This window comes from Blennius ocellaris (assembly GCF_963422515.1).
Source record: "Blennius ocellaris genome assembly, chromosome: 14".
NCBI lineage: Eukaryota > Metazoa > Chordata > Actinopteri > Blenniiformes > Blenniidae > Blennius > Blennius ocellaris.
This window is the reverse complement of record NC_137663.1, coordinates 19,283,251-19,307,596: the sequence shown is the minus strand read 5'-3', so window position 1 is coordinate 19,307,596 and position 24,346 is coordinate 19,283,251. Positions and strand designations below refer to the sequence as shown.

The window sequence follows — 24,346 nt, the reverse complement described above, 5'->3', positions numbered from 1 at the left end:
TTAATTCCCTCCTCCTCACTGGATTTATTAACAGGTAGTCCTGTCCATGCTGCAGTGCAAACTCACTGATTGCAATCTTGTCACATGAGTGCGGTGAAACTGGTCTTGCTACTGTGCAAGTGGCAATATCCATGTGACCTCTTTACTTCATACCTGCTTTATGCACACATGTGGACATAGCTACTTGTTGTTTTCCATTGAAACCCGTAATGTGTGTGTGTGTGTGTGTGTGTGTGTGTGTGTGTGTGTGTGTGTGTGTGTGTGTGTGTGTGTGTGTGTGTGTGTGCGTGCGTGTGCGCGCGCGCGTGTAAAACATACACTGCAGTGTACCCCGCTCTGCTGTTTGTCCTTTTGGCAACTGATGGCGCTGTGGGCTCAACCTGCCACTGAGTCAATGTGCAGCGCGGGGCAACGAAGAAGAAGCAGGGCACAAGAAGCAATAACAACAACACTAGCTTCAGCAGCGAGCTAACGGAACTTGGCCGAAACTTGGCATTTTTGCGGTCGTGTTTTCCACTCGTGGGACGTTATTTTTTTAATCTCATGTTTCCAACTTGTTGGAAAACGGTATATTAGAGTACATGAATGATACATAGTGATCTGTCACGAAGACGTTGTTGTCTTAACTGTTATCTAATAGCTGCTAACACTAGCCAAACGGCTGCTAACGCGAAGTTAATCCTTCCCGTCTTTGACGCTTTTTAGTTCAGGTGTTTAAATGTTGGGAAATTAACGTGATTAAGAAAAGAGAAGTGAACGGAGCGTGCTTTTTAAACACCGACGGGGACAACTGGAATAACCAGACTACAACCCTTGCGGATATAAAAAGGTATGCCCACAATAACGACACCAATGACTTCGAACTGGTTTCCTGCACGTTTATTTTATTTATTTATTTTTACATTTTTTTACTGAATTTATCTCATAACAAACCGATCGCATGCTCGTGGCTCGATCTATCTTGCTCTTTTAAATCTTGATGGCTGAACTGAAGTTACTGCTGGGTGATGAGGAAACACTAACCCACAGAGTTGCGACACAAGCAAAGCAACAATAGCATTTGTTTCTTTTCTGCGTTTCTCAGGGCAGCCACAACTGCATCAACATCAAAGTTGAGATGGTGGATTGAGTTAATAGTTAACTGTTGTCATCAAATACTCCACATTCTTGACTTGCCATCGGGGTTAGGCCATGTAAACATTGAATGAACATCAAGTGTGTTCTCAACAATGCTTTGAGACTTCAAAAATGAAACATGAAAAACCAGACAAAGTGATAAATGCATATCCAGTTATGTGCAATGCTTCAACCTTTTTGTTTTCCATTTCTTACTAAGAAAATGGTTTTACCGGTAGTCCTTATCTAGATTGTTTCCATAATGGAAACAAACAGGCAGAAAACCTTGTACATTTACGTGACTCGTCTCAAATAGTCGCAGGCAGAGGTGATTATCTTAATTAAATTAATAGTTGTAGCTTGAAAATGTTTCTTTTGGGACAGAACATTGTGTCAACATTGTTTTTCTGTAAACAAAGCAAATTATTGTGATAGTTATCATCTCACTTTACCTAAAGTTGAACATGTATTAAGCGTAAGACAGAAAATTAAAGATTTATTTCACAATAGGTTTTATTGAGTCAAAGTTTCAAATGCAATCAATGTAGAACTCTGGCCACAAATAGCTGTGGCTTGTAATGATATGTTAATCATCAAGTGATTTTTTTTTCAGGAGCTGTTCTATAGGTTTGTTGGAAGAATATCCTGAACAGACTAGTTAAAAGCCAGTACTGTAAACTTAAAGTGCAGCAAAACAATTGCTTCAGTTTATATCTTGAAACATTTTCTCTTTGATTGTTTTAATTATGCCTGATCACGACTTGCTGTCATTTAATTTTTGTCCCACCTCAGTGCATCTGTAATCAACACAAGGATGGCACATCCGGATGTGTGGGGCGTAGGAACTCGACTGAGTGTCCTGACGCTGCTTCTCTGCAGCGTATTTGTCCCCTCACCCACACATGCGTATATATATGCTGTAAGTAACACTGGATGTGACTGATTTCGGTGCAGTTTGTCTATGGCTATCATCTCTTAAATGCATCTTAACCTCAGTCATTCTTTCATATATTGTTTACCAGCATTATAGCAATATGACTTCCATGCTGTTTGAGGACCTGCCAGCTTTGTTTGGATCGCCACTTCCCAAGGGTGGATTATTGGTGAGAGCAGAGCATTGAACGAGTGCACACAGTCAAAATCATTGGTCATATTTGTCATAAATACATTTATTTTATGCAACAGGGAATGCTGGTGGTGTCCCGTCCTCTAAATGGCTGCACGCCCATGGACCCTCCCCCCCCATTGCCACCATCTTATGATGCAAATACCACCAAAGTTATCGCTCTCATCCGACGCTTTGACTGCAATTTCGATATAAAGGTCAGTGGCGATTGACACTGAATATCTGTTATTGTTTCTTACTCGGTCTCCACTCATAAAAAGAACTATATTTCAGATTTGGCATGCACAACAAGCTGGATTCGATGCTGCAATCGTTCACAACATGTATTCGGACACTCTCCTCAATATGAACTACAGCAATGGTATTTTTTTTTTTTTTTTATTAATTGAATACGTACAAATTCAAGTTTATTTTAACCAAGTACTTGGAAATTGATCACTCATTCACTTTTTTCACAGACACTATTGCAGAGGCGATTGAGATCCCTTCTGTATTTACAAGCTTCTATGCTTCGCAAATTCTCCGAAAATTCTTAATTCCTGAACAAGGGTAAGGAAAATCATCATCTAACTAGGATTACATACACATTAAAATCAAACCCACCTTTATTCGTCGGCATCACAACAGTAAAAATGACTTTTCATACTTGACGCGTTACTTTTTTTTTTTGTTACCTGCAGGGCTTACGTCATCCTCAAGCCGGAGTTTGCTTTCCCATTGTCATACTACCTTATTCCCTTCACTGGAGTAGTTGGCATGATTATTCTTGTGATGTGTATCATCTTGGTAAGTGTGCATGACGTCTTTGTTAAGCAATTAAATGCGAGTTTACAATTGTTAAATTGAGAATGGCTTCACAGAATATCTTTGTATTGATGTGTACTGAATGCCGTTCAGGTCTGCTGACCTCTGTTACTTTTCTGTTTTGGTTGTGCAGATAATACGATGTGTACAGTACCGAAAAAGGCTGAGGAAGAATCGTTTGTCCAAGGAACAACTCAAGAAGATTCCCACACACAAGTTCACTAAAGGTGAGGAGTTAGTGGGTGTAAGTTTTTTTTATTTTTTATTTATTTTTCCCCCTTGTGACAAATCTGGTTACCTTGAGTCTGGTTGAAATCCTAGTTGCGACATTAAGTACGTCCAGGTTTGAAACAAGCATTTTAAGTTGCAACAATAGCTCTTTGTGATGAAGCGTGTGGGGGAAAAAAAGAATAAAGAAGTGAATAAACATTTCTTACTTTGTTCAATGGAAACAAAGAATCAATTTCAATAGTTAAGGACTCATGTTTTTTTGTTGTTTTTTTTAACCTTGTGAAGCCGCTTTTGTTTTTGTTTTTTTGTGTTTCAATGACTTGTTCTAACTTTTTTGTCTGTGTATCAGGTGATGACTATGACGTCTGTGCCATCTGTCTGGATGAGTATGAGGAAGGAGACAAGCTCCGAGTTTTACCTTGTTCACATGGTAAATATGTTTAATGCTGTAATATAAGGTCATGCATAATGTCCAATTGTTATTAATCATCAGGTGCTACTTGCAAAGTATTAGTACTGCAAATATGAACATAATATACAATTGATGTTTGACATAGCCGAGCCACACTGCTATCATTTTGTTATGTCGGTATTCCCAATTATTCACTCCAGTTTCGGTAAAGGTGTCGTGATCCTTTTGAATTGCCTTGTCTGATCAGTAAATGTTTTCGCATTCCAGCTTACCACTGCAAATGTGTGGACCCATGGCTCACGCAGACCAAGAAGACGTGCCCTGTGTGCAAGCAGCGCGTCACCCGCAACAACCCCGAGCACTCCGAGTCCGAGTCCGAGGAGGAGGCCGGAGGGCGCGGAGAGGAGGAAGGGACCGAGGGCGACGCAGACTCGGAGCGCACCCCCCTGCTCCGGCCCTCCAACCCGGGGTCCCCGGTGGGGAGCCCGGCGGCATATTCAGCTACCACCACCACCACCACCACTGCCCAGTGCCTCACCTCCCCTGCTCACTGCGACTCGCCCGTCCTCGGCTACGAAGGCTACTACTCCCCACAGGGGACGGACTCAGAAAGCGATGAGGACACAGGGGAGGACAGGCCCTACACGGAGGATGACACTGCTCAGCTCATCGGTAGGGATCGAGTAGAGATCTGATGGCTGTTGCGTAGCGATGACGAGATTAAATAGTGCTAACATAAAAAAAAAAAAAAAGGGTCTTTCTTATCATCGGGTGTGCCGCACAATGTTACTTTAAAAACCAAGGCATTTCGGAAACCTGCCACATTTGTCGATTGTAACGGAACCTTTTTACAAACAACCAGATGAGATCTACTTTTAAGTGTCAAAGGTGATGCAGCACTCGCAGCGATGAGTTTTACCAAAATAAGTCCACTTCAACACACTCATGTCACCCGACTACCCGTGTCTGTAGCCTTAGTTTTTGTGTTGTAAGTTTTAATTTGATTTTGCCACCTAAAATGATCACTGGCTGCCGCCTAAAAGCAAAATGTCTTTTTAAGAAAGAGTGTGATTCCTGTAGATGAAACCTGTGTAGCCAAAATCATCATCCCGAATGTGGATTGTGAGCATTTGCTGCATTTAGTGCAGAGTGAATGCTCTGTGTTGTCTTGGTAATTGTTTTCAACAAGGAAGTACACGTTGAAGGATTGTCTTCATTTCATTTTTGATCACTTTAGTTTCTATAGTGCTTTCATTTTTAACAGCTTTATTTTTTTAAATGTGCTTTTTTCCCCCTTCACCTTTAACAGAGAATTTCAGAATAGTAGAATATTACATTGATGTTTCTGCTGCTTTTACTTTGTTGCTGATTAGAACAACATGTGTAGCTTTATCCAGTTTGTCAAATTGCACAAACTCAAGTCATAGCAAAAAAATAAATAAACAAACATAACCGGTCAGTCGAGATGTAAATGAATAACATAGTGAGGAAATAATTGATTTGTTCATCTTTTGCTTCTTTTTTTTCCATATCTGTAAAATGTAGTTTTGTAAAGATTCAATTGATTTTTGTTATTGTTTGCATCTGTTTATGTTGATCATTAAGGATATTATGAATTGTGGGACCTTGGTGGTGGGATAAAGGAGCATTGCCTTACATTGGCCCTCAAGTACATGTCTGTGTTAAATGTTTGGAATTTGAAGGGACAAGACTGACACTCCTCTCCCCTCTTCTTGTCGAGCTGAATCTGAAGAGTCAGTGTGCAGGATTGAGGCAGATCTACTGGCATAGATGAAGTTTATTATGTCAAATTATTGTTGCGTTTATTTTATTGTTCATCTGAGGGGGAAAAAACCAAACTATTGTTTTTGTTGCCTTAGAATGAGCACTTGTTAACCACGCAGGGGAGCGGGTGTTCTTCCATAGAGCCGAGTGTGTTGCAATGCCATTTTCTTTCTTTCTTTATTAGACTATATTTGTATATCACTTTTCACACAGTGTCCGTGCAGTTCAAAGGACAATAGTCCAAAGTAGAAGAAGAATCAAACATGTTTTCTCAGTCGACCTTTCGCATTTTTTTGTAGTTTTGCAGATGGTTTAGTTCCTGCTGTAAAAGAGGAAGCAGCAAGTCAGGGGGTGGGGGTATTTAAAACAGTGGAAAGGGCCTCACATCCTGCACACTGGTCCTTTTATTGCTGAGAGTGAAAAAACTTTCATCTTGTTCCCTGTTCCCGTGCTTTGCTCCGTTTGTTTCCACTTGTACAAGCAAGTAACACAAATCCTGTGTTTGTGCAGTTTTGAGTTGGAGTGTCGTCACTGATTGCCAGCGTGGTAATGCTTGATTTGCACCTAAAGATGTTTGATAAGCTTCGATGGTCACGATTTGTTCCTCCACAACTAAAAACCATCCGTGTCGGCCGAGCAGTACAAAACCTTTCGAGTCGCTTGCAGCCAATAGTTGTCACTGCCCCGACTAAATGCACATTTTTATCGACACTAACTTTGCTTGGTGAGGATTCGTTTTAAAGTACTTTATAAATGACTCTTTTATTCACCGCACACCTACGTGGAGTTGTACAGACGCTGTCAGTGTTTCCTCTGTGGTCTGTTCTGCAGTCCACCACCTGAATGAGAAGATCTTGTCCCCGCTGTACAGCCTGAGCTGAAGCTTTACGTTTATCTGCACAGTGCTTATGATGACGGAGGAAACGCTGCATCCTGTGTATATAAATTTCTGTCTCTGATAATTATTTATTTTTTTTTTTTTGATAAATTGCATTTTTAACACGGGAGAATCAGCAGGGCTGCACAGTCCCACATTCCACCTTTATATTTTACTGCTGATTGTCTAAAAGACTCCACACTGTTAAGATTTGATTGGGACTTGTCGGCAATAATCTGTATTGTAAAATCGAACAACAGTTTTCCTATTTACAATATGCTATCTTTTGTACTGTACCCTTTTCCTGCTTTTTATGTCTCACTTTCAGAGACTGTTGACAAAAGCAAATGAGAAATATATAATCCCAGGCATTTTCTTTTTTTTTTTACTTTTCTTTTAGACCGTGCCTAGATTATCACACTTAAATATTAAATGTACCGTGTCAAGTGTAATTTTCACGTTTAAAGCAGGATCGAGAATCTTTAGGGTGTGTAAAGAAGTCTGTCGAAAGATGCATTTGATGTAAGATCTGTGGAAGAATAAATGACTTTGAAATCTTAATGAGTCACTGTTGGTTTGATTGCAGATTCAATTCAATAGTCATTGCAATGTTAGTAACTTCAAATCTCAAGCATTCCTATCATTGGAATAATGCTGCTTTATCCAATCCGGGCTGCTGAAGTCGAAGTTAAGCATTCTTACAGTGATACTTAAGGGCAATATACCAAGTAATCTCAGATGTGTGGGAAGAAAAATGCCTACTTATACCAGTGTAGAAGATTATGTGAAACTTCACAAGAATAAAATGCAGATTGACCTTCGAGATCATGTTTATTTACAGCCATTCGAGTGAGTTTGAAGAAAATGCTGAGTGAAGGACGTATTGATGTGAAAATCACTGAAAACATTCGGAGCAGAATATACACCTAAAGTAAACGCATAAACCTTGAGATTGAAATGATATGTAAAATTTGCAATTCTTAAACACATTTTAATTGATAAATTATAGAAAACACACCAGATGTTACCATTTTATGTGAAATAATACCCCATTCTTAAATTTGAAATATAGCTGTTGTCCAGCCAGATCCTTGATTTGTCTTTACTCAAAGAGCTCATCTCAAAAACTCAGTTAAACATTGAAGAGGATTTTCAAACACTATTTTATTGAATGTTTCCGTAATGCGACATTGCTCACTAGTGAAGCCACTTTCTGTTTTTAAGAAGTGAAAATATGGAATTCTTAACCACTCTGCCAGAAACCGTCTGTTGGTAGACTTAAATAGCAGCTCCACCGCCTTTTATTTGAATCAGCATTCTCCTGGGTGTTCAGTTTGATCTTTTTGTGGTTTTCACAATTTATGAATGGAATGTGCTATTTATATGAAGTCATCATCCATCCATCCATCCATCCATTCATCCATCTATCGTTTATTCCCACTTTCACAGTCGCAGGGTGCTGCAGATGAACCTGGCTGACTGAGTGAAGTGATTTTGATAATGTAAGTTCATTATGTCTTCTTTATGTTAGTCCATCTTAAGGATGTTTCCATCCTAACAGAATTCACCTCAGAAAAAGTGCTATTAATTGCACTTATGGTCATGAATCTTATTGTAATGACCTAATGAGTGCATTGACACTCTGCTGAATTGAACAGCCCATTAGAACAAACATCATGTCAATTATGAGTCACTCTATATGTGTTTGTATGTGCCGGACTGTGCAGGTGATGTGTGTGTGTGAGCTCAGGTTGTTTTGTTACATTCTGCCTGTTCACATGCTTTTGTTGTGTGAGATAAGTCACGCATCTTCACCATGGTCGGACATCCAAAGACAAAGCCACACATCTCCTAGAATTACACACAGTTTGACACATTGGTCCAGATATAGCCGCATACTATTTAATATTTACAGAGCAATATGCATTTCCCTGCCCTTATATGTGAAGGTTATTCATTAAGACTTCTCACATTTGATGAATTCAGTTCTTTAATCCTTTTTCAGTTTGACCATTGCATGTACCTTTAATTATGTCACCTGCTGTTTTGAAGAAAAGGACCTGTCTAATAAGAGCTGAATAAACCTTTCACTCCACTCACTGGTAGCTGTGCTTTGGTTAGCCTCTATTACATCTGTGAAACAAAAGGCTTGCGTGTTTCTTTGCCATTGCTCGTCGTGGGCTTCGTGATAAATCACAGCACAGTAAACCAACTTCACCTATAAAGACTCAATCACCGCAAGAACTATCAACCTTGTGTTTGGTGTCCTACAATCAGGAAGCACACGTTTAGAAACTATTGGTGGATTTCAGCTGAAGCAGCTTTAACAAAAGATGCTATCGTACTATTTTTTTGTGAAGTCCTCTGTCTTACTCTACTTGACTGTAAATATATTCATCCTGCTGGATTCCACAGAGACCCTCCAAGACTACCACCAGGTAAAGGGCATAATTGTTCATTTGATTGATTTGTTTGTGTGACTGTTACCAACAGCTGTTGTTAAAAGGTAGCATAACAGTCTGTTATCATTTCCATGCAGAATCCATGTATTAATGATGATTTAGCAGTATGTAGTTGATCTTTATTTGTATTTTTTGGCAACCAAGACCAAACAGGCATTTGAATCTGTATGCAATAACTTATATATGATAAATTAAAATATCTTAGACAAATTAACCATCAACAGTTTATATGTAAAATTATACGTCGCTTCCTCTCCCCTAAAAAAAACCTGATTCAGTTCACTCTTTGTTGTGTTCACATGAAAAGTGCAGCCATAATTGAAAGCAATAAATAAATGACTCATATTATATGAGAAGGAATCCAAAAGTGATGCACCCTGAGTCCCCACAATGTAACACAAGTGACTTTGGCTTTGATCTGTTCACCATTGAACTAGTGATGCCTGAGGGCATCCACATTCATCCACAGTCGTACATAATAGATAAAAGTCTCCATTTTCAGTGACTGCGACTGTGAAATGTGTTTTGCTGCAAACTGGCTCTCCAGGAGAAAATTATTAAATTATTCCAACTGTTTGTCAAGCACTGCCATTTGACATCTCTACATTTATTGATTGACTGATTTATTGCCTGTGCTGGTTCGTGTGTTCTCCAGGGTTTTGTGAACAGTCTTCACCACGACATCGCCTCCACTCCTCCGGAGACCCGAAGTGCACCCAGAGAAGCGTTTGTCTTTGGATCAAAAGATCGCCATCATGACTTCTTGCAAGTGGAATCTGCATTTATTCCAGTGGATGGAGAGGAAGGTTCCCATGTGTGGCCACATACTATTGTGGATTACATGAGGAACCAGTTAAAGTTCAGAGCAAGGACAAAGAAAAGCATGAAGAAAGCATATATTCGGCAGTTTACCGTTCAATAAAACTGTACAATAAAAAAATGATCAAATATTGTATATTAAACTATTACTTGAGTATGAAATCTTTTTGGATGTCACTCGTATTGTTTTCATTTCCTTGCTTATATTTGTTTGTTAATCTTTTTTCCTAATATAGCACCATTCAGACACAAGGTTATAAATCCTGGATCTATTTGCATTGGACATTTAGAATTTTTCAATCTAAACCATTTACCATTATCCTCTGACAATGATAGTGGTGAAAGTTATTTTGCCATTGTTAAATTTTATTCATCGTCAGGAGCAGAAAATTAATTGACAAATAGAATTATTTATTTACTCTGACAGAGAGGCAGTGAAAGGAAACCTGCCGGTGGAATTTGTTGCTCTCACTTCTCACCAATAGGTGGCGGTAGTGCTCGGATTAGTTTCGTCATGCGCCAGATAAAAACGTCCCGAAGAAGAACACGTGACGACGTCGGGGAAGCAAACGAGCGCGAGTATTGTTCTCCTACGTAGTTTACGAGGTATTTTGTTTATTATTCCAGTTTAGAGGCTGAGTTTAAACTCGTGTGAGATTGTGTAATCTGTTCTTTGGAACAGCACTGCCCGGTAGTCCAGAATTAGTTGGAAATGTTGTCTTTCTTTCAACATAGCTCATGTCGCTAGCATGCAAGCTAGCGTTAGCTTCGCATGTGACGATGCGATCCTTAACAAATGATTTCCACCATTTGTTTTATATCGAAGAGTCTTTTCCTCATTGACGTGTAAAGTATGGTTTTGTAGTTTGCAAACACGAGGTTTCATGTTTTCTTTAACTACCGTGCAAACAAAAGACCAACCTCGCGGTAATGTACGCATACCAGAGCTTCCAACACACCCGTAACTCTGTTCCTCTACAAAGGTTGGAGCACGACAGATAATCTCAGAACCGATCCGTACCCCCGGCGTTGTCGTTATAATAACGACATGACACCATGTGCAGCCTTCTTCACGATGCATTTCCGGTCTCTCTCCTTCCCTCCAGATGGGAGACAGCGATGATGAGTACGACCGCAGGAGAAGAGACAAGTTCAGGCGAGAGAGAAGTGATTATGACCGTTCAAGAGAAAGAGAGGACCGACGCAGAGATGACTGGAACGACCGGTGAGAAACATTGATCTGGCTCACCTGGTGTGACCGTGCACACACAACTGGCTAAATGCACTAAACCCTCAGTGTGACTCCATGTTTGGCGAATGATGTTTCTTGTCTTTTCCACACGCCAGGGAGTGGGACAGGGGCAGAGAGCGTCGTAGTAGAGGAGAGTACCGGGACTATGACCGAGGACGAAGGGAGAGGTTCACGCCGCCCAGACATGACATGAGTCCCCAGCAGAAACGCATGAGAAGAGACTGGTGAGAGAAGCCGCTGCAGTTTGTATCTTGTAACTTGTATCTTTGTTATTTCAAGAGCTTCATTACTCATTTTAAATTAATTCCAAAAGGGACGATCATGGCGGAGATCCATACCGTGGTGGATATGACCTGGGCTACGGTGGTGGTGGCGGGGGTGGTGGTGGGGGTGGAGGTCCCAGCTATGGCCCACCGCAGCACTGGGGTCATCCAGACCTGCACCTCATGCAGCCTCATCATGGAATACCTATTCAAGCTCGGTGAGTCCCTAAGCTTCGGTTTGAAAGTTACATTTTGTTACCACATTGGAATGTTACAATCATACCAGAAAATCTATACACAATCCAGAACAAGCCAAACCCCTGCCCTTAAACAGCAGAAATGTGTTCACTGACCATGCTGGATCGTAGTAGTAACAACATTTTAATGACTGACATATCTAAATGTTCAAGCTGGATTTGCAAACTGGGTCAGCATAACAAACATAGGCAGTCCACAGTTTGAAATGGTTTACTATTCGAAACAGACTGGCAGATAATTGATAGTGGGTTTTTTATGAGTTGGAGGGTTCGTATTTCTGAATTCTCATTCTTGTTAATGATAGACTCAGCATGAGACGGTGATGTGAGTTTATCTGTCTTATAGCTTTTAGTCTTTGTAAATATAGATGGTATGGTATAGTTTCACTATAGAGGTCACTGCACAAGTAGGTGATTTTCAGCTCCCCTTCAATGTGGTTCATTGCAAAAGATATCCACTGTTGTTTAGAGCTTAGTGTCTGAACAAGATGTGATTGCAGGAGGAAGGCACATCCAGCTCGAAAACTTTAGATTTAAGAAAGAAGGTTTAACTTCAACTGTGTATTTTTTCCACTCCATCGATCACCTTTTAACATTTTGTAGGCCATTTAGTCTTACCACCTACAATCATAGCATATTTTCAAACCTTTTCTTCTCCATTTAAAGCTTTATACACATTTTGTCTTGTTTTTAGGCTTGGCAACATCCATGACATGGACCTAGGTCCTCCTCCTCCAATAATGAAGAGTTTTAAGGAGTTTCTGATTTCCCTGGATGATTCTGTGGACGAGACAGAAGCTGTCAAACGCTACAATGAGTACAAGATTGACTTCCGCCGACAACAGATGCAGGACTTCTTTTTGGCTCATAAAGATGAAGAGTGGTACGACCTCTGTTGCCTTTATTACTGGGCTGTAATCCCAAGTAGTTATTTATTTTATTTTTTTTAAGTATAAAGTAGTGCTTCTTCTGTTTTAGGCATTTTAGCTTAGATTTGTGAATTAAGATTTTTCCCAGTTTAACATCTCATAATGCTGCTTTCATTAAAAGTAACTGCCTTGATGATATGAATCTGTTACTCTGACCCTGGTCCTACGGTGGGATTTTTCTTGGCAAAATGTGAATTTACATTTGTACTTAAGTGCCAGTATATTTGTAAAGAATGGATGTGATAATATAAGATTAACACTTCTACCTCAAAGTGCTTAACCTTAAAAAAAAAAATGTATGCTGAATGAGTTAAATGCTGGACTCTAGTTCAATGCATTAGGACAGTTGCACCCACAAACTAGGACCAGGAGCTTTTGTTACAGTGAATAAATAAGAAAATCGACCCACAGCTAACATGTTAGTATTTGACTACTCTCAGTTGAAAAAAATGTGCAAATTGGACGTGAGGAAAACTTTTAACTTTTGTTTCTATTTAAAAGAAAATCAGTTAATTGTTTTTGTTACAACCCGATATTTCTTTTCTTGCTTCGACTCAAAACTCAACATTTTCAGGAAAAAGGTTTTATGGAGGTGGATTTTCTTATTTGACACCGCACAAGATTCACAGTTGTGTTCTGTTCTGTTAATGTTTATTACACTTATTTCACAGGTGTCATGCAAAATCGTTATGATTTGACATAACCCATTTTTCCTCCCTTCATTTTTACTACCACGACGACGATTTTTTTCAGGACATGCAAACGTGGAGCTCATCCGCAAGAATCGGTCTTAGACAGCAAGGGTATGCACTGCGCACAATGCAGTTGCTCTTAGACACTCAGTAACAGGAATTTTAGATAGACAGCCAAGTAGTCTTCCACACGTGGAGAGTTTTTTTTTCTTTTTTCACGGTTTTCTTTTTATGTTTGGATCAAATCGAATCCCAAAACCGAATTTGTGTGCATACAGACACACCATTGGGGTTGAAGTGGAGCGCAGTTTCACAGAAGAAATCCCCCTTCTCTGTATTTATTTGTTATTAAACTGGCAGAAGAAAAGGTAACTGTAGTCCACTCAATGATAAACATTTTTTTTATGACATTCTGCATATGTGAATGCTTAATTTGATAACCTCCATTGTGCTTTTTCTTTAGTTTGGTGAGTTACACTCAAACTTCCTGATTTTGTACAACTAGTTACTATAACCACAATCCTAACATGCACACAGAACATGAAGACTAAGCTTTAAATAGCACACAACACAGTCTGGACATATGCAACACTAAGTCAGTTACACTTTCTCAATTTGACATGTTAGTGTCGATTCAAAGTATGTATTGAAAATGTGTTTCGGCAAAAAGCTGCACATCAATCAAATTTGTCATTGCTACTTTAAGCCTTGAATTGTGACATGGATATATAATTCGTATTTGTTCTCTAACTTTTGCATCCCGTTCATTCCAACCCCCTTCATTCCTTCCCCACTCTTTTGTGGACCCCCGACTCTGGACACAGGTTCAGATCCAAATACCATCCGGACGAGGCCAGCCGACTCAAAGCAGAGGCCCAGAGCGCCCTGCACAATCGTCTGAATGTCTTTTCGTTCCTGATGGAGAACAGCTGGTTCGATAATGTCAGTTTGGACATTGAGCAGACCCCAGCCATCATCAAGGTCCTTGATGCAGGTACGACCTGAGGAGTTGAGACACTTGTCGGTATTTGCTCGTGTCGGTAATGTGTTTCTTCCACATTTCAAGTCGTTGAATGGAACTGTTTCCTGACCCACACACCCTCTTGTTTGCTTTCAGCTGTGATAAAAATGGAAGGTGGTACAGATCATGATCTTCGCATACTGGACATGCCGTCTGAAGAGGAAGAAGACAAGGAGAAGCTGCCATCTCTTTTAGGGGTCGGTGAACCTCCCAAGAGGGAAGACCTTAAAGCCTCCGGTGGCGAACGCAAGCCCTCGGTTGAGAAAGACAAAAACGAGAAGGTGCACTTAATTTTCCTGAGAGGCAGTTTTTATTCTGGAGAGCGCGATGTTAATATCTGTGAACTGTGCCACAGGAGGAGGGTGACTCTGCCGGCACAGAAAAGGCTGCAACCGCAGAAGGGGAGGACGTGAAAGAGGAGGCAGAGAAAGAAGCTGCCAAAGAAGAAATGCCCGAGCCCAAAAAAGTTGGTGCTGCTTCTATTAGTGAAGTTATTTGCTAATGAGTAATGCATATTTACCAACAGCCTTGATTGTGGTTTTTTTTTTTTTTTTTTCTCTGTCGTTAGCCAAGAAGAAAAAGGAAGCGCAGCGGAGACAGTGATGACGAAGCCAGTGCCTCGGAGAGCGACTCTGACTCAGATTCCGACTCCAACTGCTCTGACAAACCTGTGAAAAAGGAAGAGGTGGAAGACAAGGACGAGGACGAAGAAGAGGGAGAAGGTGAGATCTCGCATTCATTACAAACTACTTTCATTTTAAGAACGATTGGAATTGGTGCGATGAAATCTTGACCAGGTCGTTACAACGCCAGATGTTTCTTCTCTCATGTCACAGAGGAGAAACCAAAGGAGAACTCTGAGGAGGACAAGAAAGAAGAAAAGAAACCAAAAGACGATTCTCCGAGACCACGGCCTCTCCACAGGACTTGCTCTCTCTTCATGAGGAGCATTGCTCCCACTATTTCCAAGGCTGAAATCATTGCAGTGAGTGGAACTCGCCAGGGATTGTCTTTAAATATGTCGAAGCAGTGTTTACTGACGAGCTTGTCTTCAAATCCTCATGTTTCGTTTTGTTGTTTTTTTCCTCCTCCCAGTTATGTCGTCGATACCCTGGATTTCTGCGTGTTTGTTTATCTGACCCCCATCCCGAGCGCAGGTGGGCTGAATTCACCAACGTTTTTGATGTTGCTTCCACGACCAGACAGGCGATTTCATAACTAAACTTGTGCTTGATCAGGTTTTTCAGACGCTGCTGGGTGACATTTGACCGAAGTACCAACATCAAAGAGGTTTGCTGGAACCTTCAAAACATTCGTGTGAGTGTCTTCCTTGTTAATTTTATTATCTCTGATTTCAACCAACATTGTAGCCTGTCTGTGTTGTGCTTTTTATTGTGACATGCCACTGTTGGACTGGCTGTCTGTTACTGAATCCTCGCTGTGCTGTGAACTGTTGCTCGGGGAGCATCAGACGGGCCTTTTTCTTTTTTACTATGTCTGTAATCTCCTAAATCGTGGCCGGGGCCATTACCAGTGTGTTTTACCCTGCACTCTCCCTTCACAGCTGCGAGACTGTGAACTGGCACCGGGGGTGAACAGAGACCTGGCTCGCAGGGTGCGTAACGTTAATGGTATCACTCAGCACAAGCAGGTGCTCCGCAATGACATCAAGCTGGCTGCCAAGCTCATTCATGCCCTGGATGAAAAAGGCGACCTGTGGAGCGTCAAGTCGCAGGAAGACGGGCAGAGCAACGAGGTATTTTACTACTTTCTGCGTGTGTGTGTGTGCACAGTTTGACTGATCGTTAGCATTGATTTTCCAGACCTGATGTACTTGTTTGTGTTTTATCATTTCGAAAGATGCCGGCTCAGAACCCCATCCTGAAGAACATCACCGATTACCTGATAGAGGAGGTGAGCGCCGAGGAGGAGGAGCTGCTTGGCTCCAGCAGCGGAATAGATCCTGAGGAGAGCGCAAAGGAAGGACACCCCACTGAGACAACGGTGGAGAGGGACGACAAACTGGCCAAGGTCTGAATTGCAGTCATTCAGATTTCTGTTATTTCGCCCTTTTATTACTTACTCTTTGAAAAGAAAATGCCTTTTGTTTTTTTGCAACTTCAAACTTCATTGCATTTGAAGACATTAAAAATACCAACACTGGTCTCGTAAATAAGCCTTTCTGTTTATTTTCAGGTTTTGGACCGTTTGGTCTTGTACCTGCGTGTTGTACACTCCATTGACTACTACAACACGTGTGAATACCCAAGTGAGGATGAAATGCCCAACCGCTGTGGCATGATCCATGTCCGCGGGCCCATTCCTCCGAACCGCATCACAAACGGAGAAGGTCAGTTTAATGGTTTAGTTTATTGTCCCTCTTGAAGTTGCCACTTACCTGTTCTGGATTTAAAAATTTGTTTGAACCCCTGTTTTGAATCATCTTTCTTGCTTTGTTTTTTGTTTTGTTTGTTTTTTTTCCCCGCCTTGTTTGTTGAAACAGTTCAACAGTGGCAGAAGATGATGGAGGAAAAGTTGTTGCCTTTGTTTAGTTTGAAGGAAGTCCTTTCTGATGACGAGGCAGGGAAGATGGGCCGGAAGGATCCGGAAGAGGAAGTGGAGAAGTTTGTGTCCGCCAACACTCAAGAGCTGGGAAAGGACAAATGGCTCTGCCCTCTGAGTGGCAAGAAGTTTAAGGTGAGCACATGTGAGATATGCTTCGATGGTTGTGTTGTCTCGATTGTACATTATCTCCAATTTAGTTTCCAAATCGGTTTTCAAGGGACCAGAATTCGTTCGAAAGCACATCCTGAACAAGCATGGCGACAAGATTGAAGAGGTGAAGAAGGAGGTGGCTTTTTTTAACAATTTCCTCATGGATGCTAAGAGACCGTCGTTGCCAGAGATGAAGATTCCTCCGCTCACTGGACCGGGTCAAGGTCAGAACATTTCTGTCTCATTGAGGACCGAATGAATAGATTATGTACTGTAAACGGGAGAATAGTGGACTGATGCTTGTTTTGTTTTTTTATGGTTTGATTTGTCCTTTAGGTTTGCTTTCTCCGACCATGCCATTTCCTCCTCAAGGTCCGCAGGGCCCAATGGGCTTTGGACAGCCACGTCCACCACTGATGGGCTATGGTGGTATGTTCTGGCTTTTCTACTTATCTTAGCAGCATTTTGTTCTTGATTTACTTATTAAAACAAACATTTTCTACAGCTTTCTGATCTTTTCATCTCAATCTCTCTTGGTTAGCTGGGCCTTCTTACCCTCCCAACCAATATGGAGGAGGCAGAGGAAACTATGACAACTTCCGTGGACAGGGTGGCTATCTGGGAAAGCCACGCAACATCAGGTGAGACTACTGTACGTCTAGTTCTTATTTTGGTATTAGTACTCTGTTTTTTGTGGTTGAAGGATGTCAAAGCAAAAAAAAAATTAAGCCCGTCTTTCCTCCTCTGTTTTTCTTTTTTGACCTTCAACCACGGCAGAATGTCACGAGGCGATCCACGCAACATCATTGAGTATCGTGACTTGGACGCACCGGATGATATGGACTTCTTTTAGGTTCACTCCATCCTTATTCGATCTACCAGTAATGTGTTTCACTTGCTTTTCTGACGAATCGGGTCATTTCTTCCAGTATTTGAATTTGTTGTAATTATTGGGCAACTAGGATAAATTTGTGTACTGCTGTAAACTGGGTCCTCAATAAAGTTGTAATGAAAATCCATTCAGATGTAATAAATGAAATATTCAGTTCATGACTGTGTGCGACTTCAGGCAGGTCGGCTCAATGAAATGATACAAAGAGGCAGCCAGTCAGTTAAAGAGCAAGATGATGAAGAAATCTGCACAGGAAGTAGGTGTCACTACGTCGACATGACTTGGCTGTGAAGTACCGCTCTGTCTGGGGTGTTTTCTGCTTTTACTGTGCTGGGATCAGTTCATGAAACAGGTGAATGGATAGTGGTTAAGCGTGGTCAGTAAAGTTTGTACAATTACATTTATTCATAGATTTAACAGGTATACAAGGGTAGAAGACAAATGTTGATGAAATAATTATTAATTTCAATTATCTGAATCTTAGGAACTTTGTGACGCTTTATTTATCAAACAGCACTATTGTATAATGCGCTATACATGTTTTTAATATTTCTACCTGTGCTAATTGTAACACAATTACTTGTTAGAAATTATAATTTACAGTTGGAGCAGAGCAACCAATCACATTGATGTAGAGTTGGAGATCAGGCCGGTCACGTGGGGCCATTATGAGTCTTGTTTTTATGTTTCTCATTAAAGGAAAACAATGCAGTTTCTTTCCAAGTTCAGCCTAAATGATCTCAAGCTTGTGACTTTCAGAAAGTCCACAGCTGACTTTGTTTTCTTGGAACACTTTGGAAAGACCCTCCATGTAAAGTGTGTGATAATGGTCCACCTCTTCATCGGTCGGCGAGATCCGCTGAGGAACTGCAATTGGACTTCCCACTGTAAACGGTTGAGAATGTGAGTTTATTCCATTTAATTGGTATTTGTGTTCATTGACAAGGACTCAAAGTACCTACCAACAGTAGTGACTGGACGCCTGTAGGGCATGATTCCAAAGCGCTCCCCAATGAACAGACACGGGCCAAAACCCATGATCTTTTTGATCCAGTCCTGGAACTGGCGACCAAAACTGCCCTCGGAGAAAATCACCTGCTCAAAGAGCTCATTCTCTCCGAATGAGTAAACGGGAACAAGATCAGCCCTGTGGATTATCATAAGAGACTATTTTGGTCCATCTACTAGTGGTGAGTACAGTAACCATCATTGATTACAGTTGTTTCACGTGGACAGTGTGTTCTCACCCGAACTGAAGCGCCAGCCTGACGAATCCTTTTCTGTTCTTCACCACCGCCCTGTTGACTCCGGGTGAGGATGCCAGAGACTCTGCAGCTCCCCCAATCACAATCACCACGGCATTTCCTTTGCCGCTCCTTGAGAGAAGGTGTTCGAGGCTCGCTTTGCTGACTGGATAAAGACCTTATCAGACAACAAAGTCAGAGCGTCAGCAGATGAAGAGAGGGTTTGTTGAGAGGCAAGAACAAAAACAGAAAATACATTTCAAAGATTCTTTTTTTAGATGATTGAGGATGCTACCACCCACATTTCTCACAGGAGACTTTCACATGGATCACAGCTGGAAAACAACTCTACATTTTTAAAGGTTTTAATGCAAATTTGTTCAGATACCAGTTGTGAAAACGGATCTGTTGTAATCATGACAGCCCCAAGTGGTTTCCTAGGTGGGTTAGATATTGACTTCCATTCCAGTCTAACAAACACCTTTAAAGAAAAAAAGAAAATCTAACACTCAAACCCTAAAAGGTTTAAATGGTAGATAATGTTTCTGCAGTGTCATCAATAATCCACTCGCTCTGTGCCAAAGGAGGCCCTTCAATCAATTCTGACCTAATGTAAAAAGCTTATCAGACTAAAAGACAGAATAGTTCACTGTTGTTGTGGAAGCTGCTGTAAATACCTGCACCCATTATGTAGTCCCTCATGAGGGGGATCTTGAAAAGTCCTGCTAGTATAGCCAGGCGGGATCGTATCCCAGGGAACAACTCCGCAAAGCCGGGGCTCTCTGTGCTGAAGCAGCTAAAGGTTCCAACGCTCATGATGCCGTGCGGATGACAGCCAAAGATGTAGTTTCGTTTTGGATTCAGCTCGGCTGTCTTCACCAACTGGGCGAGAAAAGTGACACAAGAGGATTAACGTAATCGATCGCTGTCGGTCTCAGCTGTTAATCATAAAACCAAACTTCTGGTTCGCTGTGATTTATATGATTGGGTGAGAGATTAACAGTAGATATTCATGTCCGCTGCTTCTTGCAGATATCTGACATGAAGAGTTGTTCAAAGTGCTCTGATTTAAGGCCTTCAAAGCAAAATGCTAATTACAGAGTCTTTCATCTAGCAGATGCACGGCCTAATCTGTCTCACAGAAGGAAAAAAAAAAATCACAATAGGTTATATCAGGATGGACCCACTTTTCACAAAGTTTGATTTATATACCTTTAATATTTTTGGTAAAATTAAGACCGAAGGATTTTAATGTGTTTGTAAACGACAGTCAACTGTAAACAAGATGTTTTCTGTTTTGATATTTAGTGGAAGAAAATAAAGTCATGTCTTCATACCAGCTTAATAAAACAATGGACACAAGTGAAACAAATGTATTCCAGCCAGTTTTGACCAGACCTAAGTGTTGGAAAGATTCTAAATAATAACAGAGAGAAATGTTGGGGAAAATACTGCAAGTTTAACTTACTTTCACAGGGAAATAGTCTCTGAAATGATCCCATGCCTTCCACTTCTTCATACTGTTTAATTTTCTGCCCCCTGATGGAGACAACAGACTTCTCAGACACAAGTGCTTTGTGCTCCCGTTTGATTTTGCATATTTCCTTGAATACAATAGTTGTACGAATCCCAAATTTTTTACACAGTTTGTATTTACATAATAATGTTACGATGGACAATAAATAGATAAAGATTTGAGGGTTGGTCTACAAATGAGAAATTGTGCCAAACACTGGTTTTCTTCCCCATTTCCTGTTCCCATGTTAAATCCACTTCAGAGTTAAAAACAAAAAAAAAATCTAATATAAGGTTCAAATCAAGTTCTTAATTAAATTTGTTTTCTTTTTTCATCAATATTCTGACTTCAGATTATGATTTTTACCCTAAATCCACTGAAATACCCGTCAACCATACGTAGCTACTTCTGATTCTGAGATTAGCCCATCAACAGCACAAAACACGAGTTAATCATTTTTCCTTTTTAAAGCTTTGTTTACAATTAGATTGTAATTCAGAATTGGCAACATCGATTCTCATGATTTGGCTGTTTTGAGTCAATACTTTGAATGATGTCGTGTTCTTTACCTCGTTCAGGGGTGTGCCAGTCCAACACCAGCCAAACGAAGTACAGAACGGACAGCGGCCACAGAGAGGTAAACATTAGATACACTATCAAGACGGTGCAAGCTATTCCTGTGGTGGGACGTTTAGGAACGAGAGAGTTTGCATGTTAAACACAATAACTTTTACATGAACTCAGAGAGAATTACAGCGTCATTTGTTCGACAAGTGCAGTGAGGGATCGTAGGAGAGCGTTGGGATCTTACCTAAGAAGAGGAAACATAGCACCCACTGCAGAACACTTAGCGTCTCCAGAATCTGCTTCCTTTGAGTCTTTTCTTTTGTCATTTTTGCAATCTGCAGGCCACGTGAACAATTTACAGCAATAGTCGGTATTTTAATCTCAGATTTCTTCCAATAAAGGTCATGGATATAGATAATGCATTACATGCCTGTAGAGATGAGAAAGGGTGCTTTGTTAAAGACAACAATGGAAGGTCTGATAGATGGATTTGCAGTAGAGAACAGATTGCTCTGGTGATCAGCACCTCTGCTTGTATGTCTTAATCTTCCTTTAGGGAAGGAAGCGACTTCTTGAATGCTTGCGAGGCATGCAGCAGCCTGATCAAATGACTTGCGTATGAATGAGCTCACAGGCAAACGCTCTGACAATTCATTTGTGTACAAAGAAAACTCTTGTCAGTCAAAAGCCGGACGACCACAAAAGCCACCATTGTCTATGAATGATTAAGAACATAAAACAGCTTTAATGGTCAAACGTATAAAGCAGAAAATATAACACGTTACCTTCGCGGAGTTTATTCTGACGTGAGTTTGAATGGATGCAGAATCTCAGGTTGTTCACAGTTCAGCATGACGCACTTTGACCAGCTCACACAAAGCCACTGATAACAAATCCACTCCCCTGATACTTTGACACACACACGTTTTGTCAGCGATAAACAAAGTAACATTCTGTAGTTGGAAACGTTGTGTGTTTTGATGTATGTACCGGTAATGTATGGTGCGCTTCTGTTGCTTCTGGTCACTCAAGGTTTTATTACTACAGTTTTATTGATTCTATGTGCTGCTGGATATTTGTTATGTGAAAGAGAACATTGAGAGTTTGTTGTTCATCGTCTCCTAAAATTGACACAATGTGTCTTTTCTTTTTAACTGTACTGAAACACATCAGAAATGTGTTGCCTTTCACCCCAGGCAGAAATGCTTTAATCAGAAATGCAGCATTACAAAATAACATTTGCAGCCACAGCTCGTGTATATTTCCTGCAAAATGTTTCACAATACAGGAGGTGAAAGGATTCCCTCGGAAGAGGCATTGGAAATCTTTAATTATACGATGAACACACATATAATTAACAAACTAATACGCACGCTGGGTTGGAATTGGAATATAAGTTAATTAAATTGAATTGGAACATCTCACCTCGATGTTCTTATGGATACATTGCAGATATAAAAAGCACAAAAATCACAAGTTGAACAGTTTGTTTTGGTGTTCTTCTCCTCTTCCCAAATAGTTTGCAGAATTCTGTTGTTTATTCAAAGATCTGGCTGTAAATCAGAGGTGAGCCCATCTCTGTTGTGTAAGACACCCTGCTACCACCCCCCCCCCCCCCCCCCCCCCCCCCCATTACAGACTTGTCTTTCTCAGGTTCATGTGTTTTGTATGCTGTAATCGAGGTGTGTGGGAGGGTTTAAATACGGCCTTCACAATGCAGATGGTGCACCTGATTTATACCATCTGATTGACTGTAAAGAACATTAAATACACCGACATGAAATGAGTGTCTTCAAGATGCGATGATCTATGAATGGTTGATCTGTGACGTTCAGTTGAAGAATACCGGCTGCAATCTGTCGCACGCGCACATGAGCCAAGGTCCGTTGTGTACGGATTGTTTGTCCTGTACTTTACATTGAAAAACCTTCATCCATATTTGTCACAAGCATTCAAAGGTGAACTTAGTTTGTATGGCGAAACACCACCGTGACCTTATGTTATCTTGCTTCGCAAAACATCTCAAGAAACACTGACTCAGATTTCTTCCAGCACAAATATGCACTTTTACTGAAGGATACACTGATTTAAGATGTGAAGTTTGCAAACTACGGCTCTCCAGGGTGCACTTCTCCATATATATATATCTCCTCTGCTCACTGTATTTCTCGAACTTCTGAATTAGTTTTTTTTTTTATCATAGGAATGGATACAATCCCTCTCATTCGTACTGTAATTCAAACTACTTTACCAAAGAACCTGTGGATACACATCCGGTAATATAATGTTTTAAAATTGAGAGTTCCTTAGCATTTCATAATGAAAGAGATGATTGTTATTGATTGTTGGAATCCAACCATATCGGCAGCATTACAAAATAACAGTGATTCATGTAAATTAATTGTACATTCCTATGGTTCCATTAAATACTGAGGTATTTAATGCAACTGTTTTGCGATGCAAGAGTTTCTGGAAGTTGAAAGGATTCCGCCTGAAGAGCCATTGAAAATCTCTGATTATATGATGAAAGAAAATATAATCAAATTGATGGAGTAGGAACACACTGTGCTCGCGTATCTCAGGTCGATTGTTTTATGGATACATTGCAGATGTAACTGGCACAAAACTCCCAAGTTGAACAGTTTGCCTCGATGTCTTTGCCCTCTGCAATTATTTGCTTCTCATTGATCAAAAAGTTTCATGATACGCCTCCTGTGCTCAAATAAATACCTTTAAAAAAAAAACAAAAACCCTTCCAGATTGTTTATATTCATTGTTTTGCCCCTGCAAAAAAACAAACAAACTAAGAAATGTTATAATTAGATGAAATTAAACATCAACATTGACTCCATTCAGCAGCGCTGAGATCCTCTGATCCTCCAACCACTCTGACTGGGAGTCCTGCTCCGCTCTCCTCATCAGAGGTCGGCTTCTCTTGCGTCAAACTTTCTTCATCCATTGAAGTTTCATCATCTTTCTTCCTGAAAGGTGAATGTGTAGTAAAGGGCTTTCTGCTCATACGCAAACTGAAATATTCATCTTCTTCTGTACTTGGAAAATCATATTTGAGCACGTGTAGAAAAGAGGGAGCTGTGATCATTGTGTTAAAGGCCCAGTTTGCTCACAGCGGTTCTTCCGTGTCGTCTGGTCTTCGGTTTTTGTAGCTCCGTTGTAGATGATGTAACACGGTGTGCCAAAGTTTATCATAGAGAGTCAAAATGCTGATTGAACTTCTTCGCTCATGTAGGAATAAAAGAGGGGATGAAGCCATCTGAAGGACGTTGGTGTTAACTATTCCCTTTATTTGAGACGACACGTCATACAGAGTGTATAATCTTGTGTTGCTGCTCTCAGTTTGTTCCGTCA

At 40.6% G+C, this 24,346-nt stretch overlaps 3 protein-coding genes across 5 annotated transcripts; 2 read left to right on the top strand and 1 right to left on the bottom strand.

Annotated features, from left to right (window-relative positions):
• The first annotated feature begins 439 nt into the window (after positions 1 to 439).
• Positions 440 to 6,912, top strand: rnf167 (ring finger protein 167). The gene is made up of 10 exons (XM_080509230.1): positions 440 to 829; positions 1,909 to 2,035; positions 2,139 to 2,219; positions 2,302 to 2,439; positions 2,516 to 2,603; positions 2,701 to 2,791; positions 2,923 to 3,028; positions 3,180 to 3,273; positions 3,627 to 3,707; positions 3,957 to 6,912. The coding sequence occupies exons 2-10, from the start codon at positions 1,931 to 1,933 to the stop codon at positions 4,382 to 4,384; spliced, it is 1,212 nt and encodes a 403-aa protein (XP_080365356.1). The 5' UTR covers positions 440 to 829; positions 1,909 to 1,930; the 3' UTR covers positions 4,385 to 6,912.
• A 3,265-nt stretch (positions 6,913 to 10,177) lies between these two features.
• On the top strand, positions 10,178 to 17,780 carry srrt (serrate RNA effector molecule homolog (Arabidopsis)). Of its 3 annotated transcripts, none has more exons than XM_080509486.1 (20): positions 10,178 to 10,238; positions 10,739 to 10,857; positions 10,980 to 11,108; positions 11,198 to 11,365; positions 12,099 to 12,287; positions 13,850 to 14,019; positions 14,143 to 14,327; positions 14,402 to 14,512; positions 14,615 to 14,768; positions 14,883 to 15,031; positions 15,142 to 15,203; positions 15,285 to 15,363; positions 15,611 to 15,802; positions 15,907 to 16,077; positions 16,243 to 16,396; positions 16,550 to 16,743; positions 16,829 to 16,985; positions 17,098 to 17,190; positions 17,303 to 17,402; positions 17,539 to 17,780. In XM_080509486.1, exons 2-20 carry the CDS (start codon positions 10,739 to 10,741, stop codon positions 17,612 to 17,614), a joined length of 2,652 nt encoding a protein of 883 aa, XP_080365612.1. In that variant the 5' UTR covers positions 10,178 to 10,238; the 3' UTR covers positions 17,615 to 17,780. The 3 variants fall into 3 exon arrangements, with proteins under 3 accessions (XP_080365612.1, XP_080365613.1, XP_080365614.1); XM_080509487.1 differs by having other exon boundaries at positions 17,303 to 17,413; XM_080509488.1 differs by lacking the exons at positions 10,178 to 10,238; positions 10,739 to 10,857; positions 10,980 to 11,108; positions 11,198 to 11,365; positions 12,099 to 12,287 and adding an exon at positions 12,313 to 13,393.
• Positions 17,781 to 18,383: 603 nt separating this feature from the next.
• On the bottom strand, positions 18,384 to 21,306 carry mogat3b (monoacylglycerol O-acyltransferase 3b; the record flags this gene model as incomplete). Its single annotated transcript, XM_080509180.1, has 7 exons — positions 18,384 to 18,538; positions 18,616 to 18,800; positions 18,901 to 19,075; positions 19,575 to 19,779; positions 20,366 to 20,436; positions 20,983 to 21,090; positions 21,225 to 21,306. 7 exons carry the CDS (start codon positions 21,304 to 21,306, stop codon positions 18,384 to 18,386), a joined length of 981 nt encoding a protein of 326 aa, XP_080365306.1.
• Positions 21,307 to 24,346: the final 3,040 nt, after the last annotated feature.

What these genes read in the sequence shown, in the direction of transcription:
- rnf167 (XM_080509230.1), top strand. Translation starts at nt 1,931, where the DNA reads ATGGCACATCCGGATGTGTGGGGCGTAGGAACTCGACTGAGTGTCCTG. An exon ending in CAATATGAACTACAGCAATG is followed by an intron (nt 2,604 to 2,700) that starts GTATTTTTTTTT and finishes CTTTTTTCACAG; the next exon opens with ACACTATTGCAGAGGCGATT. An exon ending in AGTTTTACCTTGTTCACATG is followed by an intron (nt 3,708 to 3,956) that starts GTAAATATGTTT and finishes TTCGCATTCCAG; the next exon opens with CTTACCACTGCAAATGTGTG.
- srrt (XM_080509486.1), top strand. Translation starts at nt 10,739, where the DNA reads ATGGGAGACAGCGATGATGAGTACGACCGCAGGAGAAGAGACAAGTTC. An exon ending in GGACGAAGAAGAGGGAGAAG is followed by an intron (nt 14,769 to 14,882) that starts GTGAGATCTCGC and finishes CTCATGTCACAG; the next exon opens with AGGAGAAACCAAAGGAGAAC. An exon ending in TGAGTGGCAAGAAGTTTAAG is followed by an intron (nt 16,744 to 16,828) that starts GTGAGCACATGT and finishes TCGGTTTTCAAG; the next exon opens with GGACCAGAATTCGTTCGAAA.